The 18,945-nt window shown below is 39.8% G+C and overlaps 1 protein-coding gene across 33 annotated transcripts in view; it reads left to right on the top strand.

Moving 5' to 3' along the window:
- Positions 1-14,468, top strand: part of CDC14B (cell division cycle 14B) — a 73,748-nt gene extending 59,280 nt beyond the window's left edge. For 10 of the 33 annotated variants that reach the window (XM_065599368.1, XM_065599369.1, XM_065599376.1 and 7 more), the window contains 3 exons: positions 7,531-7,647; positions 12,328-12,393; positions 12,663-14,468. In XM_065599368.1, coding sequence (XP_065455440.1) covers positions 7,531-7,647; positions 12,328-12,393; positions 12,663-12,702 — 223 coding nt within the window. In that variant the 3' untranslated portion in view covers positions 12,703-14,468. The remainder of the gene's footprint in view (positions 1-7,530; positions 7,648-12,327; positions 12,394-12,662) is intronic. The other 23 variants (XR_010602297.1, XR_010602296.1, XR_010602299.1 and 20 more) reach the window with 4 other exon arrangements.
- Positions 14,469-18,945: the final 4,477 nt, after the last annotated feature.

The raw sequence follows: 18,945 nt of genomic DNA on the forward strand, positions 1-18,945 counted from the left end.
GACTAAAACAAGTTTCTCTCACTATTTCCTTTCTGTCCACACAAGCAAGAATAAACCATGTTGTAACATGACTTGGCCATAGACCTATTTAAGAGTGATTATTTTTGTAGGGTAGGCAGGGTCTCTTGTTTCAGTTAAGCTTTGAAGTGATTAGTTTGATGGAGAGGGAATACTAGCATTCGTTGCTGTTAGGATTGGTTGCTTGGAGACAACTTTCTTGCCAAACTGAATTAACAAAGTGGCATCAGATCGGTTCACATTCTAACGATTGTACCACAGCAGTGAAAAGACACCATTTATTTTTTAATATGAAAGCTTAGAATTTACATAATATTTGATAATGCAATATAAATTACAAAGAGACTTTACATTTTTTGGAATCTGTAAGGTTTGTTTGTTTTTTTTTTACTCCAGAACTGTCTGGGCCATTTTCTTCCATTACTTTGTGTATAGTTATGAGTTGTTGTCGTGAATGTTTGCTTTGGTATTAATAGAGTAGTCTATGTTAATTTCATTCCTCTTCTTTGTATAATTCTGTGGGGAAAGTGGCTGTGTTCAACTTGGTGTGGTCTCCAGGCACCTGTGGTGTACATCCTGTCTGATTCCTAAATCAAAGTTTGGAGATAAAATATCTGCCCTGGAAATTTTTTTTTTTTTAAACTGTATGTCAGTGCTAAGATGTTGCTAACTGACCAGCATTTCTGGTGCCTGCACAAGGGTCAGTCCCTGAGGCAGTGTATAGATTGTGTGGCTTTCACTTTCCACTACATCCAAAGATCCAGACAAGAAAGGATGCTGAAGCATCCATCATCTGCTATCGACGGAGAAGGCTATGGGACAAATATTCCTGCATCTGCAGAGGAACCATTCTGAGCATGGAACCTCAATGAGATCTGGCGGTGGCTCCAAAGTAGGGGCAAACTGGTTCTCTGACCTAACAAACCCCAAGGAAGGTTAACTGGAGCTGGATGTGTCTCCTTTTTTGACACTTAAGAGTTTTTCTTTTTCACTATGACATTTCCTTTCAGTCCTATTCACAGAAGTCTTGCAGCGAGAATTCTGGGGGCAAGTGTACAAGAGAGTCCTCTCTACCAAATAATTCTTTGGATCAGAGGGTGTTATTGATGGGGACTAAGAGCCAAGGGAGGTCTGGGTAACGTCTTGGTACTGTGTACCTCTGTCTCAGTGATGTCTATATAGATGTTAGCTGCTCTGTTACAATTAAGTGCTGAGACTGTGCAAGGGGATACGTCTTTTGACAGTTGGTAGCCATTCCTTCTCTTTCTCTATCATCTGCTTCAGCAGGGGGCCATCCCCAGTAATACCTCTTGAGGTTTCTGTGACTGTGGGTCCAAGTGATGCCTTAGTTCTGAGAACCTCCAGAGTAAACTTTACTACCATGTGGAATGGAGTCTGAGATCCATTCTGGGGTTCCTTGGCACAATAAGGCTGTCTCCAGCCTTATTCAGTTCTTCTATCTGGAGAGGTGACATTTACCCTTGCAGTAGTAGGTCTGTTGTTCATCTGCTGAGCCTTTACATTGCGCTGGGTCAGCATTCTTTTCCTCTTTGTAATCTGTCTTCTTTGGGCTCTTCATCCTCTTATCGAACTGCGTCTCCATCTAGAGAAAGGTCTCTTAGCAGTACTAGAAAACATCAAGCCTCAGCCTCTTTGGGCTCACCTCATCCAGACCCATCACAAAGCCTGGCTGGCTCCTTCCACGCTGCAGAAGTCAGGCTCCAACTGCAGTTACCTGACTTCTCTGGAGATGAGTCCATGGCTCTGGAGCAGCCTTCTCCATGTTTTTCTCCAGAAGAAAGTGGGGTCTTTCTGTATTACCCTTGGAAACTATTAAAGTTCCTGCAAATATCCTGTAGTCAGCAGACCATTTTAAACACAGAGTTCTCCATGGTAAAAGAAAAATCCCACTGTTTTTGATATTCCAGAAACTCATTACCGGGGAATTTGGCCTTATTAATCAGGAATGGGTAGAGTTGGTGAGAGACTTTGGTTGACTCCTGAGTCAATACAGTGAACTTCAAACTGGCCCTTCCAGCTTTATCTGGTTCCTCTTCATGGTTTTAACTAGGGCCCTAGCAAATTCACAGTTCACTTTGGTCAATTTCATGGCCAGAGGGTCTTAAAATTGGTCAATTTCACGATTTCAGACGTTTACACCTGACATTTCACGGTGTTGTAATTGTGGGGGTCCTGATCCAAAAGGAGATTGTGCGGGAGTCCCCAAGGTGTTGTAGGGGGATTGCAGCATTGCCATACTCACTCTTGTGCTGCCTTCAGAGCCCAGCTCTGAAGGCAGCAGCTGCGGAGTTTCCTGCAGCTGAAGGAGGCTCCCAGAGGTGGAGGTAGGTCCGATCTCCCCAGCACTGGTGAGAGTGCCCCAACCTAGCTGCTAGTTAGTGTCAGTGATGGATTAAGGCATGGGCCCATGGGGCCTGTACCCAGAGGCCATGAACAATTTGAAAAATGGGTGCCTCAGCCCTGGCAGGAGCCACAGCAGGAGACACGGGCTGAAGCCCCAAGACTGGGCAGGAGCCCTGAGCCTGGGAGGCCTAGAGCCTGGGCAGGAGCCGTGGGGAGCAGCAGCCCTGAGCCCAGGAACCCTGAGCTCCATTTGGTGGCTACTTAGCCTGTTTCTTTCAGGTGTGGCATCAGATCATGTCGGACAGATGGTTCTAGAGATCATTACCACCGGTAAATGCTATACAATAGAATTTCTGTCCATCCCTACCTCAAAACTCCCTTTCCTGTCTTTCTTCAAGGATCCCTCTCACAAGAGGACTCTCAGCTGGAGCTGGGAGTCTACCTCTTGTCTATGTGCTATAGAACTGGTCGGTCCACAGCACGGGGGAAGGGCTGTTATTCAAGATACTTCCTCATACCCAAGAAACAGGGATGCTGGAGACCCATTCTGGATCTAAAACAACTGAATATCTTCATCCGCTGATCAAGATTCAGAATGGTCACCCTGGCCTCTATAATCCCCTCTCGAAACAAAGACAACTGATTTGCAACTCTAGATTTGAAGAATGCCTATTTCTACATAGACATTCACCCAGCACACAGGAGGTTGCTTCGCTTTACAGTGAGCCTAGACCACTACCAGTACAGAAAGCTTTCCTTCCGTCTCTTGATCGCCCAAGGGTTTTCATGAAGGCGCTATCCATGGTGGCAGCATACCAGCATCACCAGGGCACCCCAGTATTTCCCTACCTCAACAACTGGCTGCTCATAAGTCAGTCATACTGGGAAAGAGGTACAGTTGGCAGCTCTATCAGCTTCCTTCAATCCTTATAGCTCAAAGGAAACCTAGAAATGTCCTCTTCAGTTTCTGTGCAAACTATAGACTTTTACTGGAGCAATTTTTGGATTTGATAAGAGCCAAAGCATACTTACCCAGGACGGATTGCAAGCTCTGATGGACCTCATCTTCCAGCTTTGACTGAGCCCTGGGAGATCCTAGGCCATATGGTCTCCTATGTGATATCCATCACAGGACTCCATCTGTGGAATCATCAGGTGTGGTTGCAAACAGTTTATGCTCTGAGTAGAGACAAGCTGGGCAAGCGGGTTTCAGTTCCTCACAATGTTTTCAAGATCTTTGACCTGGTGGGAAAATAGAAGCTGTGGGCATAACTGTTACCTTTGTTCCCCCTCCTCCCACGAAGAAACTAATGGCATATGGCTCCCTGTCGGGCTAGGGAGCACATCTGGATGAACAGGTGGCTCAAGGTTCTTGGACTCTGCAAGATTCAAGCTTCACATGTGTCTCCTCCAACTGCAAGCAGTACTCGAATCCTACGGAAGGCTTTTGCCTTTCATCCAATTCCCTACATATTCAGTATGTTGGGCAATATGACTACAGTATAGTACATGAACAAACATGAAGGAGAGCAGGCCACCACTCTTTGCATGAAGATGATCAAGCTCTGGAATTGGTATATCTGACATCAGATCACTCTCTTGGCAGTGCACTTCCCAGGAGTAATGAACACTTTGGCAGACAGCCTCAGCAGGCAGTTCCAGAGACCAGGATTGAAAACTTCACAGCTCAGTGATAGAGCATTTTCTGACAGTGGGGATTCCTGTTGTGGAACGTCTTTTTATGCCAAGAAAACTAAAAATGCCTGGTCTAGTGTTCCCAGGCAGCTCAGGGGTACAATTCCTGAGAAGAGGCATTCCTAGTAAAATGGTCAGAGCCGCTAATGTATGCTTTGCCACCCATTTCCCCTCTTTCCTCAAGCCTGAGGAAAATCGAGCAGGAAAAAAGCATTGGCCAATCCTAGTGGCTGAGACAGTTTTGGTTCACCAGCTTTCTTCAGATGGCGTCCTGTCCAGCTCTGAACCAGCTGACTTCGGAGAAAGGCAAGACCACTCATCCAAATCCATCATCACTCAGTCTAAGCCTGGTATTTGGATGGATGATGAGCTTAGAGAGGTCAAGTTCAGAGTCAGAACAAGCCATTCTCAATAATAGCAGGAAAGTCTCTATGATGAAATGGAAGAAATTTTCTGTCTGATGTCTGCATCCTCAGATACGTCCAAAGGGCTCAAAGATCCCTACCATTCTGGACTATTTCCTTTATGTTAAAAATGTCTGATTTATCGCTCAGCTCACTGAAAGTGCATTTGGCAATGATTAAGGCCTTCCATTCTGTAGTGAAAAACTGTTTTGGTCTTTATCCACTATGAGGTTTTCAAAAGGCCTTGTTATAGAACCTTTCCTCCCAGTACTGAAACCGATACCAATTTGAGGGCTTGTCTATACTTACCGCGCTGGTTCGGCGGCAGGCAATCGAACTTCTGGGTTCGATTTATCGCGTCTAGTCTGGACGCGATAAATCGAACTCAGAAGTGCTCCCCGTCGACTCCGGTAATCCTGCTCGCCGCGAGGAGTACGCGGAGTCGACGGGGGAGCCTGCCTGCCGGGTCTGGACGGCGGTAAGTTCGAACTAAGGTACGTCGACTTCAGCTACGTTATTCACGTAGCTGAAGTTGCGTACCTTAGTTCGATTTGGGGGTTTAGTGTAGACCAAGCCTGAGTCTTCAGTCTGTCATTGTCAGCACTCATTAATCCTCCTTTTGAACCTGTAGTTTCCTGCTCCCTTCATCTGTCTTTTGAAGGTGGCCTTTCTGACCACAGTCACCTCCGTCAGAAGAATAGGTGACTTTGGATTCCTTACGGCAGACTCTCCCTACACGGTCTTCCAGAAGTATAAGATTTCTTTGATATTACACCCCAAGTTCATTCCAAAAGTTTCCTCCAAATTCCACTTTAAATTAGGTAATATGTCTACCTGTTTTCTACCCAAAACCTCACACCACCAGAAAAGACAGGAAGCTCCATTCTTTGGATGTCTGTTGAGCCTTGGCTTCCTATCTGCAAGACAAAACCCTTCAGGAAATCTCTGACACTGTTTCCTTTACTGAATGGATGAAAGGGGAAGTAATTTCCTCAGACACTTTACAAATGGATTTCAGGTTGCATCCTGCTTTGCTATGAGCTAATGGTGACACCTCCCCCACAAAGTGAGAGAGCCCACTTGACCAGAACCCAGGCTCTCTTAATAGCTTTTCTTCAGGATGTCTCCTTTCTGTAGAGCAGCAACATGTGGTTGTGTGTGTATCTTTTTGCTAGACATTATGCCCTGGTACAAGCTTTTTCAGCAGATGCGTCCTGCAATCTGTAGTACATCGGGGTCCTCTCACCCTCCTCCTCAATGAGTAGTGCTTTTGAGTCCCCTCATGCAACATATTCATAGGGACCATCACTCGAAGAAGAAATTCATGTTACTTACCTTACAGTAACTGGAGTTATTTAAGATGTGTGTGGTCCCTATATGTATTCCACTACCTGTCCTCCTTCCCCTCTACTTCGGATCCTTTCCTAAAGTGATTTGTGGCGGTGTAGGAGCTGGAGAGGCGGCCTGTCCACACTGACCACTTATGCCCTGTGTTCAGAGTGTGCAGACACAGATCAATGGACACTACTAATGAAAAATCTTCTGGTCTCAGGCACATCAAATGCATGTGCACCTCAAGTGAATTACACATAGGGACCACATATCTCAAAGAACTCAAGTTATTGTAAGGTAAAGTATCAGAGGGGTAGCCGTGTTCGTCTGGATCTGTAAAAGGGTGAGAGAGATAGCTCAGTGGTTTGAGCATTGGCTTGCTAAACCCAGGGTTATGAGTTCAATCCTTGAGGGGGCCACCTAGGGATTTGGGGCAAAAATCAGTACTTGGTCCTGCTAGTGAAGGCAGGGGGCTGGACTCGATGACCTTTCAAGGTCCCTTCCAGTTCTAGGAGATAGGATATCTCCACTAATTTAAAAAGTGACAAACAGACGTATTGGAGCATAAGCTTTCATGGGTGAATACCGAAGTGGGTATTCACCCATGAAAGCTTATGCTCCAATACGTCTGTTAGTCTATAAGGTGCCACAGGACCTTTTGTAAGGTAAAGTAACCAGAATGTGTCTCACACATAACAATGAACTATTTCACTTCATGGACAAATTTGACTTCTTATAGTTTCAGAATCTAGTTGGCTCTGTGAGGGCAGAGTTCAAATTGAGTGAGAAATGCCTTGCTAAAATGATTTAATTGATGTAATGAGAGGAGAGTCCCTCCTACCCTTCTGTTATATAATTATTATATATTAACTGAGTATCCAAAAGTGTGCTAGGTGCCATATGGAGTAATTTAAAAAAAAAAAAAAATCTCTTCCATAGTCTAAGCAGAAACATGGTGGGATGTGGCAAGGCAAAACGGAAGAGATAGGGAAAATGGGGGCTGGCAAAGGGTACAAGTGACTTGATTTTTAAAGAGTGTTTTTTGCCTGTTACTGCCAGTGACTCTATTGGGAAATGCCGGGTGGTCAGCATTTTTGAAAATCATGCCACAAGTGTGGTGTGGTCACTCCCTGTTTTCTAACAGCAAAATACCAGCATTGTCAACTAAAAGCTGTCCCTGGGCAACGGTAACAAAGCTTTTTACAGACTGTGTGTTCCAAATGACCATGTTACGGGTTGGAGATTTGGACTCTGATCTTCAGGAGCTGTTGAGAGTTGTGATTCCTTTTGTATCAGTCGACATGTCATTTGTGGGAAAATAACATTTGTTTCTCTATTAGGCTCTTCGTGTTGCTCTTTTTTCAGTACACAACACTTAAAATATCAGCTTTTTGTTCACTTCATTTCTACCTTCTCTCCTTCCTCCCCAAAAGGTAATAATGCTAAAAGAAAAGCACTTTGACAATCTTATTGAATGTAAAATAAGTGAAGTAAAAATAAACTAGTAATATTGCAAGAATTAACTTACTAACAAGGCATTAACAAGGGGAAGTTGTATACCTCAGTCTGCAAAGAACCCTTTTTCAAAAATTTATTTGTGGAGAGCCAAATGACACATATACCGATATATCTGTTCTTTGTGCTATAGTATTATATCCTCTTATTTTTTTCTGGAAAACTTTCAGGTTATATAATTTTTTTTTCCTACTTTTTTCAGAGTAATTCTACAGTCCAGTGTTCAGAAAAGTAAAATGTCTGAACCTAGCATTTCTGGCAGTGCAGACATTAATAAAAGAACTACCAGGTCTGCTGCAAGAAAAAGCAGTTTAAAAAGGTGAGAGTTACTCTTTTGAGCTGGCATGTCCATTGCTGGTGATGGACTTTGTCTGAGGAAATATTAGCCTCCTAGTGACAAGGAATTACATTTTAAAATATTTTATTTATCATGTAATGAGACTGTCTGGAGCTTTGAATCTCTTGTGTCATACATTTCTGAGTGAATTTTGAAAACTGGGAGATTTGTATTGTGGTTATTATGTATGATTTAAGGATTACTGAATTTAGGAGTTTGCTGACTTAATAGTTCCCATCACAATTTCTACAGGTATTATGAAGAAACCTCTCCAGAAACAAATTTAAAAAAAAAATGGTGAGAAATTGTATATGACAATGTGGTGGAGGGAAGGGTGCAGGGGGGAGTTGAGAAACAGTACAAGTGCAACAAATTAGAAATTCAGATGGCAAAGAACTAACTTCTGTCAAATGTTCATAAATATCTCCTCTGTAACACCCTTCTCTACTCCTGTAAGATCAAATTTATTGTCATCCTTTTTTTTATTGGTCTAACCATCCAATAAGAAAATAAACATTAAAAGTTCCACTCTTTCCAGAAAGTCAAAGAACATGAATGATTGAAGCCAACCATTCAGCATAGAAAAGATCTATTTCCTTGTCTTGTGTGGAAAAGAGGGTATCTTCAATATTGAGGGAAAACACTAGACAATGTTTCACAGTTCTCTTTGGGGGGAGGGACTCCTCCTTTGTCTTGGCAAGGATTAATATGGAAAGAGAAAGCAATATAAAAACTAAGAGGAATTAGACTGACCACTAATGAGATATGAGAAAATAAATCATAGAAGCACACTGGCTTTGTATCAGAGGTGTAGAAAATGCATAGTGTGTGTGTGTGTGTGTAATAGATACACCTCTACTCCGATATAACGCTGTCCTCAGGAGCCAAAAAATCTTCCCGCGTTATAGGTGAAACCGCTTTATATCGAACTTGCTTTGATCCACCAGAGTGCGCAGCCCCACCCCGGCCCTGGAGTGCTGCTTTACTGCGTTATATCCGAATTTGCGTTATATCGGGTCGCGTTATATCAGGGTAGAGGTGTATAGTGTACTGGTAATGAGATTTTTATAAAGGGAAAAGGATTCAGAATTTAAAGTAGGTAGTCTGCTCTACAAGCACCTGGAGAATTAAAAAATGTGGATGGTTTAGAACAAGAGTGTGAGTGCCTTGTGTGTAATCACATGGGTACAAAGTATATTTACTTCTGACAGCTACCACACGAGTTCTTGTATCCATCCATGTGCAAAGCCAGTATGCAGACCTAGACCCTCTCAAGTTGTGCTGGAAATGAGCATGAGGTTCTAGCTCAGATCTGTAGGTTACACAACCATTAATTAGGGGAATTTAAAGCCATCAGTATATTTTTTTTTCTAGTGCTGTCCTCTTTCACATTCATAGATATCAGTACACTGTGGAAGAGAGATACCAAATGTATATTTCTCTTTTTTGGGAGTGAAACTGACAAGAGGGCTTGCAACTTTCAGTTTGAAAACAAAAGATCTAAGCAAATTAAATCCAGATCACGTATAATCTGTGGCTTATGTGTCATACAGCATTTTCAAATAGTTTTTGATTCTTGAAAGTGACATTTTTTGTCTTGTGCTTGTTGTGAATATCTTTTAATTAGTCCATCAATAAATGCTGAAGAGAAGAGTCTTATTTTGTTGGGAGGGAGTGAATCATTATACTTACAACTAGGACTTATGAATTGGTGTTTATATGCCATAAATACAAACTTAGTATGTGGTAGAGTTTCATAGAATTTCCTTTTCTCTTCTCTCCCTTCTGCCCTCATCCTTAAAGGGAAATGCAAACTATTTTAAAAAAACAAACAAAATCAATCCTCTAATGGTTGGTAAAAGATGGAAACGCCGTATCAAATAACCTGCAGGACACTTCTAATGTAACATTGAGAGAATTTTCAGGGTATTATATAGCATTTGATTCATATTAACAAATAGTTAAAAGCTAAAAACAACTTTTTTTTAACCTTACCTTAAATACCAGTTTTATGAAACACTATATTTAGTTTTTGCATAATTGTTTGGTTTGATTAGGTCTCCTTGACTGCAATGTTTTTATCAGTACTGATTTCTGTCCATGTTGACCTCTCTGATTCTGGTTATTTCTTATATTTTTCATCCCTCTTCTGTTTTTGAGCCTCTTAGCTCTGTAGCTATTTGTCCATTCAGTGACATACCATTTCAGTTCCTGGAAAGCATCCTTATGAGTAGATCCTCCCTCCTAGAGAACAGCAGGCATTCCCCAGTTCCTTTCTTCTCATTTGTCACAATGAAAAAGACCTTCTGATAAATTATTATATGAAGAAGTGCTGCCACTTTGGAGATATCTTTTACAAACCTGGCATGGTGCCTCCTGGCTCTGAGGAAAGACTTGTGCTCTTACAGAAGAGGGATTCCTCAGTTCATAAAAGAGCACTAACTTTGTAGAGTCTTTGTAATTTGGCTTTCTGACACTGCTTCTGAAACTTCTGCCCCAGATTTTTCACTTTAAACTGTATCTGATCATGTTTCTAATACTTAACTTTGAGACCATACTGCTTCAATCAGTTGATGATCAGATCCTGCCATTTAAGATATCTCAAAGTAAAATAGTACCATCCAATAGGGTCACAATTCTGGAGTTCTTAGACATTTTTCCTTCAAAAAAAGGCTGCTTGGTTGTAGTTCATATATGCATCATGTGATTAAATTTATACCCTCTCATGGGCATTATAAAGAATGTCCTCCCTACAATATGGATGTGTTTTTATTTACCTGTAGCCTCTGGAAAAATCTTATATGGAGCCAGTATATCACCGAATGAGATGGCTTTTGCAGCTCTCCATTTGGTAAAGGATATGCAGTCAATGGGTGACATCGTGGAGCTTCCATTAGTGTATTCAAAACAAAACAAAAACTGGCTTTCCATCCTTTTTGCCTGAAGTTTATTCAACTTTGTCTTAAAAAAAAAAATATTGGGTCCCCCAAACTGACTGCATTATTCCAATTCAAGCCTAATAAATGCAGGGTAGAGGAGAACAGTTCTGGCTTCTATTAATACTGTAGTATTGCTGTTAATCTAACCCAGCATGTCTTTTGTGACACAATATTATTTTATCTATGTAAACTTTATCATCCAGTATAAACCCTTTGATTCTTTAGACATCACTGCCTAGCCAGTTCTATTTTATTTGGTGTCTGTGTATTTTAATAGTCTTTCCTATATGACCACTGTTTCCATTTTTTTTCATTGAATCTCATTTTATTTATAGGTATTGCATTGTTTTCTTCAGATTTTAGTTTTGTTGTAGCTGAATCAGTCTATGATCAAAAATTCATTCTTAGCATTATATCCTCAGATTTGAGTCCTTCCTCATCCTTCAAACTGTGAAGAAATTGTCAAGTAGTGGGTCCAGAATGACTCATCTCTCAGTAAAACTGCAATATTTACTTCAAGTTTTCTGATGAGATTTATGAAGCCATCTCATGATTGTTTAATCAAGCCAATATGTACAATATTCGTGCCTTTTCCTTCAGGTGACACTATATATCTACCATAGTTAATGCCTGGTTGTCCAGAATGAGAGGGGGTATTAGTACATTAACATGGCAGTGTGGATGGGAGAATGTAATGGAATTGCAAGGGATTCATGTTGCAGCCTAGGGTCATGATCTGCTCTGTGACCTTAGTTAACTGACTTGGTCAATTGGCACCTCACTTTCCCATCGCTAGGACATGGCTGCTGTAGATTGGTCCATAAGTGATAGGTCAGAGTTCACATTTTACAATGTGCATTTATCAGATCATTTTATGGTGGAAATTTTATCATCTTCTCTCTTCCTTCCAAAATACAGACACTCCTTAAATTCTTATTGTTAATCTATTTAATTGGACCATTTACAGTAGAGGCAACATTTAATAATTATTCTATCTTGAAACAAAAAACTAGAATAATCCTAATACTGAGCACTTAAACTGCTTTTCATCCATTGAACTCAAAGTGCTTTACAGAGGTGGACACAGCATGTGTTAGTATCCCCACTTTACAGACTGGGAAACGGAGGCATGCAGCAAGGCAGTGACTGAGCCAGGAAAAGGACCCCCCTCTCCCAATCCCCCCTACCTTGTAACCTATCCAGTAGGGGCTTGAGAAATTCCAACACCAGCTGCATGAAGTAAAGAAACTAACAGAACCCTCTTCCCTTCAAAATGGATAGAAATTAAGCTATTGTCCCACTCATTACACTGTTAGCGTTCCATGTATTTAACAAGATCTTGAGCTCCTTTGTTGTTAGCAATTTAGAAGAGAGGAAATAGTGTGTGTAGTGAGGATTTTGGGGGTTCAATGGAATTGGACTATAGGAATCATTATGCCAAGGAATAATTGTGACCTGTTGGCAGGAAAGGGGAAATATATGCAACAATTAATATATAGGTCTCTTAGCTTTTTTTCTCACCAGAGAAGCATGTCATGAAAACGAACAGAGTACACTTAACCCAATATGCTTTCACTATTGAAGGGAGCCATTAAGCAGCATTCTGCTCCTGTGTTGAGATGGAAATGGCATGCAGCACACCAGAGCTTTGTCTGTTTGTGATCTAATTCTAGTTTTAAAAAAATTAATATTTCTTTTCCATTCTTTTCTACTTTTCCCACAGTCTGATACCTCAGAAGGAGAAAAGGAAAAGGAATGCTTTACAGCAAATGCGCTTAATGAAATTATGGTACTTTGAATCATCTGCTTTTTCTTTACAAAGGCTTTTTTCCTACTCTTTGTAATCAGAATAGTAGTCTGTGCTTTCTTTACAATTGATAATTTATTCTCTATAAAGTATCAAGTCTTTTTTTTTCTTTACAATTTTTTGTTTGTAGTATTATGCTTAACTTAGCTTACACTGGCAGAAATGTTAGAAAGATTTTGCGCTTGCTTTGTTTTTTGAATTTCAAATTGGATGGTTTTTATTCCTCATAAATCTGTGTTTTATCATTTCAGTGGTCACTCCATACCAAGGACCAGGACAGTGCTGCGTTAAGTAAAAAGAAGTGACTGAAGAGGATGCTGAGGGGGGGGAAATGGAATATTGCTATGGAACTTAAAAAGTCTTTCTTTTCAAAGAAATTAACTGCAAAATGCAGCTAAGATTTTAGCAGTAAAACTCCTCCTAATTTGTAGAAGAAAACAACCTGTTAAGATGCTTGACAAACAGTTCAGCTTTCTAATTCTAAATGTTTCTCAACTGTTTAAAAAAAACCTTGTAAATTTAGACTCAGGTGTAAATATCTAAACTCTCTATTATAAAGAGGGTTTACTAATGGGTATGATGCATGTGTGTAATTGTGATGGCAATCACTTAGCTGCTGGCCACCATAAGAATTGAAGATGTGGTGGGAGCTTTTAAATATTTAATTCACTGTTGTCCGTCCAAGCTGATCTCAGTCTCCAATACAGAGCAAATCTTGGGAAGGCAAGATTTTATTCTCATAACATTGTACTTTCCTGTTGATTTGGATAGCCTTCCTTATTTTGTATGGTTTTTTTTATGAAGCTGTAATGTTAAATACCCAAACAAATTACTGGACACCAAAGACTGCTTTATTTCAAAGGGTTTTTTTTAAACGATTTAACTAAAAGCTGTTAACTGTTTTATTAGTAATAGCTTTTAGTTGCTCAAATTGCTTGAAAACATGGATTTTCCTACCAGAGTTTATAATTTGAAGCAGCACCATCAACTTAGATTACACGGCTAGTTGAAAACTTTTTACCTACTTGTGCTACAGGTAATACCTAAGGTTCTCAATCTTTCAGACATGGTAATGGTTCCTAAACTTTATGCATCAGACCATACTTTATGGTCATTGTCATAGTTTTCCTTGTTTAATCATTTTCTTCCACACTGAGGCGTGGGGGAAATAGGGGCACTTAAAAAAAAAAAAAAAAGGAGTTGTGATTGTAAAACCACTGAAATTGGCAGTGGGAAGCAGGTGTAGTCAGTAATTTTTTAAAAATGGTTATTTCAAGGTGGCAGTGCTCCTTTAAACATCCAGGTACTTTTGATTATAAAAAAAAAGCCCTAGATACCCAATTATCTGTTAAATGTCATTGTAATTTTTTAAAGGTGACCTAGGATTTGAAATTTTATTTATTTCCTTTTCAATACCTTCTTCTAAATCAAAAAAGTTTTTCCTCCAGATTTATCCTATTATATTTGAACAGCTTATTTTCCCCCCAGTATCTTTGTTTGCCAACATCACATTTGACATGTGCACACCCCTCAGAATAGATCTGCTACTGCATAGCGAACAGTAAAAAGAGGTTTGTTTTTATGAGTTCTGTATAAATACATCTGGGGAGGAAGGTTGAAATGTTACTCAGCAGACTTTTTTGTCCTGAAGAAAGACCTACTGTCTTGCAGTGGGAGGGAATGTTCCTACTAAATTTAAACACCCAGGTCTAATTTAATCCCCTTATTAGAGCATTAAAAAATCGTCATGGTAATTGAAGGGTGTTCCCTAGATAGTGTAAGTAACTATATGTTGGCTTGACTAGCTTTTGATGCTAAAGGCAGAAGAGTATTAGTCCAGGATATGGTTACTTGTTAAGTTAACAGAAGCACCTCCCAGGTTGTTCTGAAACTTTTAATTATGCAAACTTGAATGTAAAGAAGATAGAAGAAAAGGTTCTTCCAGTATAGAATCCAAACCTTGAACAGGTATTTAATATCTTATAAAAAAAAAAAAAAGAAGAAACCCCTTTGATTCATCTGATTTTGCTCCTTTGCTTTGTACAGCTGAGAGACTCTTGTCTCCAGGGAAATAGTAATCTTTGTGTTTATATTGCCTTTCAGAACAATTGGGAGCGAGGGGCTGAGCCACATCATTTTGGGGACAAGAGCCTTGTTAACCTTGTGAGGGGAGGAGAGACAAAATGAGTCAATGGATTTTTTAAAACAATTCCCTCTCTGCTAATACAGCCCCTTTGTTTTTTTTTATTTGGGGTAGCAGAGTGCTCTTTACTCTGATCAAGAATTAGAGGCCCTATTGTGCTAGACTGGTGAGTCCAACTTCCACCAGTGACCTAGAAGAGAGAATGTGCAGTTAATGATGAATTGAAAATTTGCTCCCTGAACCATCCCTGTGGATTTTTTTTTTTTTTAACCAAAGTGTGTGTGTCACCCAGACCCTGTGGGCGCTGCCTCCCCCATACCTCTCACTTCTGAATCTGCAGTTCTTGGGTAAGCCTGGAATGCTCTGAGCAGTTGCCTGCCTGAACATAGGGGAGCACCTAGTAAAGGGTGACTCCCCTCTGTCCCATCCTTTCCAGTAGCTGCCAGGACAGCCCAAGAGAGTGGGGAGATAAAGACAGAGAGACAACACTCAATTAAAATTCCATGATTCTCTACCCTTATCCTGGTCAGAGCCAACCTAGCAGTTGCTCTTAACTTGTGCCAGCTAACAGTCCCAATGGGACTGTCTGCCTGTTGTGGATAGCTGAAGCATAACACATTCCACACTCTCACCCTTCCCTCCTCCCCCTCTTAGGCCACCTATGCCCTGCTATACTGGCTCCATGCACTCCAGGTGGATAGAATCCCCAGCAGGGACATTGTGAGGGATTCCACTCCTTTTATTACCTGAGTGATGCAAGGCAAGAGATTTTGCCTCCAGTGTAACAACTGGAGCTCCTTGATCTTTTTCAAAAATAAAATGTGTGCCTCTACAGCTGAAAGGATTGGACACCACGGTGCTAGGTGCTGTACAGGTAAAAATGTCCAAACTCTGGGGAGGTCACAGTTCTGTTTTTTTACAAGCCTAAACAGCTGAATGAGGGGAAGGTAGGGTGGTTGGGAGGATTAGATTAAAAAAAACAAACACAATAAGGCTTTTGGACAGTATGTAGTAGTTTTAACTTCCCAGCTGCCTACCCAGTTCTTTGCTTTCTAGGTATTTTCATATTTTGTGTACATGTTTGTGTTTTACCTCAGCACTAGAGTGAAACCGAGGAGTTGTCTGTTGGCAAATAGTGAACTGATTTGTTCAGTTAAAGTCTGCCCAAAAATAATGTAATAGGTATAATTTGCTTCTACATATGCACAGGTTGAGTTGTTTGTACTGTCTGTGGAACCTGAAAAGAATCAGACTAGGGTTTGTTTGTTTTTAAGAATCACCCCAACATATGAAGTTTTAGCAAACTTTGAAATTACATTTTTAAAAACCAGATGAACTCTTGGACTTTAATTTTGTATCATTGTTTTAAACATCAAATATTGATTATAACTGAAAAACAAAGCCCATCACAAATGTCTATTACATATAGTGAAAGTCTCTAAACAAAGTTTCACAGTTTTGTTAGGTATGAAGATTCTGGGCTACCATTTTTCACTTCTGTACATCTGACGGTTGCGGAGAAACGCACAAATGCTACTGCCATTCTGTATTTGAATATTCAAATCAGTATTACTATTTAGTGACCAACATTACCTCCTCATAGCCTATGTAATTTTAACATTTAGGTTGTATTTTCAATCTGACATTTTGCCTTGCATTTGCACCATACGTACCAAAGTTGTCTACACGCAATTCTGAAAGCGAGGGGAGAAAGTGCTTCTTTTTTAAAGACTCGTGAAAGTGTGCCAAATGGAATGTACCTGTAAAACAGGCAGCTGGAGACCTAGAACTTGTGTGTGCTGAGAAGCTAGTTATCCCTGCTGTGATGGATGTATAATTCTGGGTGGGTGGCCCATCATTTTTTCCCCATCCACCCTTTTATACTGATATACATGTATATATGTGTATATATAGTGAAAATCCTACTTAAAATACATAGTAACTATTGGGTATCTTGGGTCAAGTTGCTGCTTTTCAGCAAAGTGTCAGCAATTTATATTAAAGTTACTACCAGATCTTGACCTGTTGTTCCAACTGTAAATAGGAAAGTGCTGCAGATGTGCTGCTGTTTTTAAAGACTGGACAAAAACTATTAAGCTAGGATTTGTATAAAATGAGACGCACATTCTAAGTGGAAGAAAAATCAACAATTATGTAATCAGATTGTTCTGCAATTTTATAATGGTTTGCAGACTTTCATTTGTCTTGTGTACAGAGTCTGGAAAGTTCTTTAAAACGTACTGAATAATCAGTATTGCTCATCCTGATTTTTTTTAAATTGTATATTTCTAATCATATTTTTTTAAATCAGATTGAATGACAGAATGGGAGTTTTATTTTGCTGAAGGTATTTTTAAGATAAAGCTTCATGATGTCTTGTAAACTTAGTTTGATATGCATTTGTCATTTGGAAATCTTGCATATTGTAACTTGTTTTATACAAAATATTGAATAGTAATAATTGTAAATTATGAATTGTGTACAAATAAAACTATTAACCTGATGTTTCCTATTCCCAACAACCTTGACAATCAGATTAGTCAGAGTCTGCATTGGCATGGGTGGCTTCCAACAGTAGATCAACAAATGGTAACATTTTTGTGACTGTTCACTGAAATGCATAATATACTAATCATGCCTCCCTGACCAACATAATCAAAGTGCAAAATTGTAAGGGATAACTTTTCATTTACTAAAACGATAAACTCTTAATTCTCATGAATTATTCTTGCCTTGTTAAATATGTTTACTCTGTGAAGATGGTTACCTACTGACTTTGCTTTGAGCAAATCACTTAACCTCCTTGTGCATCTTTCCCCACCTGTAAAGTGGGGATAGTACCTGCCTTTGTATAGTGCTGCAAGATAAAAATATCAAGTGCAAAGTATATAATACCAAATTTTATTGAAATTATGATAATATAATACACAATGTTGCAAAAAAGGGTCCATTGCAAACTCAAACTGAAAACTTCAAAATCTCACAAAAAAATTTTATTGTCCAACTCTAAAATTCTGTATAAACTCAACAGTGGTCAAGCTGGGCTAGCCTGAAGTCAACCTTTGCCACTGGTGGTTGCCTCTGTCAAACAACAAAAACACACTAGACTCTGCTAATCTGCAGATTTTTAAAGCTCTGACACACAGCCTCATCCTTCTTCCCAAAAGCATAAGTAAACCTTCCTCCCATCCTCCTGATATGTTTCCCATGCATATAACATCATCCTGTTGGTCTTGTACAGCAAAATGCTAATCTTCACTTCTTATCCTTTTCTGCTTTGAAATTGATTAAAGATAATTATACTCTTTTATAAATATAAAAGTTTTTCATGACCTGAATAAGCTGCATGCTAGAGAATGAATGAGTCTCACGTCAATAGATATCACTGTGTGTAATTGTTCTAAGCCTGCGTGTCAATCAGTGATGGCTTATCATTGCAAAGACCAACAGTCAAACACTTAAAAAAAAAAAAAAAATTATATATAGTCCAGATCTGCAGGGAGGAAATGAAAATGACGGGCATCACAAGGGAGAATCTACTGTCCTATCAAAACCATTTACTCTCAGTTAAGAGTTGGGCACTATGCTGTGGTATTTTGAAAAAGCAGGGGGGTTATCTCAGGCCCAATGGGATAAAATGTTAATGAAACTTGTGTTAACTGTTACAACACTAAATAGTTAAGCGGGTTTGGGGTTTTGTCAGGTTGCTGGCTTACTTCCACTGTAACCATGACCATTGATCTTTTTAACCTTTTACTAAAGCTGCAGGAAAAAGGAAACAGTGCATTAATGCATTTGAAACAAAATATTAAGTAAGGCTTTGATGTTAATATCCTTGATTCCCTTTAGCTGTGACAAGTTTTTAATAAGAAAAATCCCTATTTGACAGTCTTAAAGCTGGTATTAATTGTACTTTTTGGGGGGAAAGTAGTGAGATGAAATGGGCTGGAGCTACTGTTAAAGTCCAGTTATGTTTCATTGAAGACAAAACAAACACAAAAGCGATGAAAAAAGTTTAGAAAAAATACAGCTTCTATCTTTAGCACGGACTGTATCTTACAACCTTGCTGCTGGAGAGAGGTGGGGTTAGCTCACTCTTAGCTACTGCGATGTCAAATTTATATCAGCACTGAGCTGTTTATGGCACAGGTTTTAGCTGCCTCACTGGTCAAACTTACAGCAGTGTTGCTAAATGAGGTAAGAGATAGGAAAGAAGAAACTAAGTGGGGAAGGAAAAGGATGCACAAAGGAGGTAGTGGTAGCACATTTCACGTTCCAGATGTTCAGGAGTCAACCAAGGCAGTTGGTGATAGCACTGGTTCCCTCTCTTTGATAGAGTAAGGCCAGCATGCCTTTCAGGATTAGGATGATGAGGGTCCAATGGTGATGGT

This window comes from Chrysemys picta, chromosome 6 (assembly GCF_011386835.1).
Source record: "Chrysemys picta bellii isolate R12L10 chromosome 6, ASM1138683v2, whole genome shotgun sequence".
Taxonomy (NCBI): domain Eukaryota; kingdom Metazoa; phylum Chordata; order Testudines; family Emydidae; genus Chrysemys; species Chrysemys picta.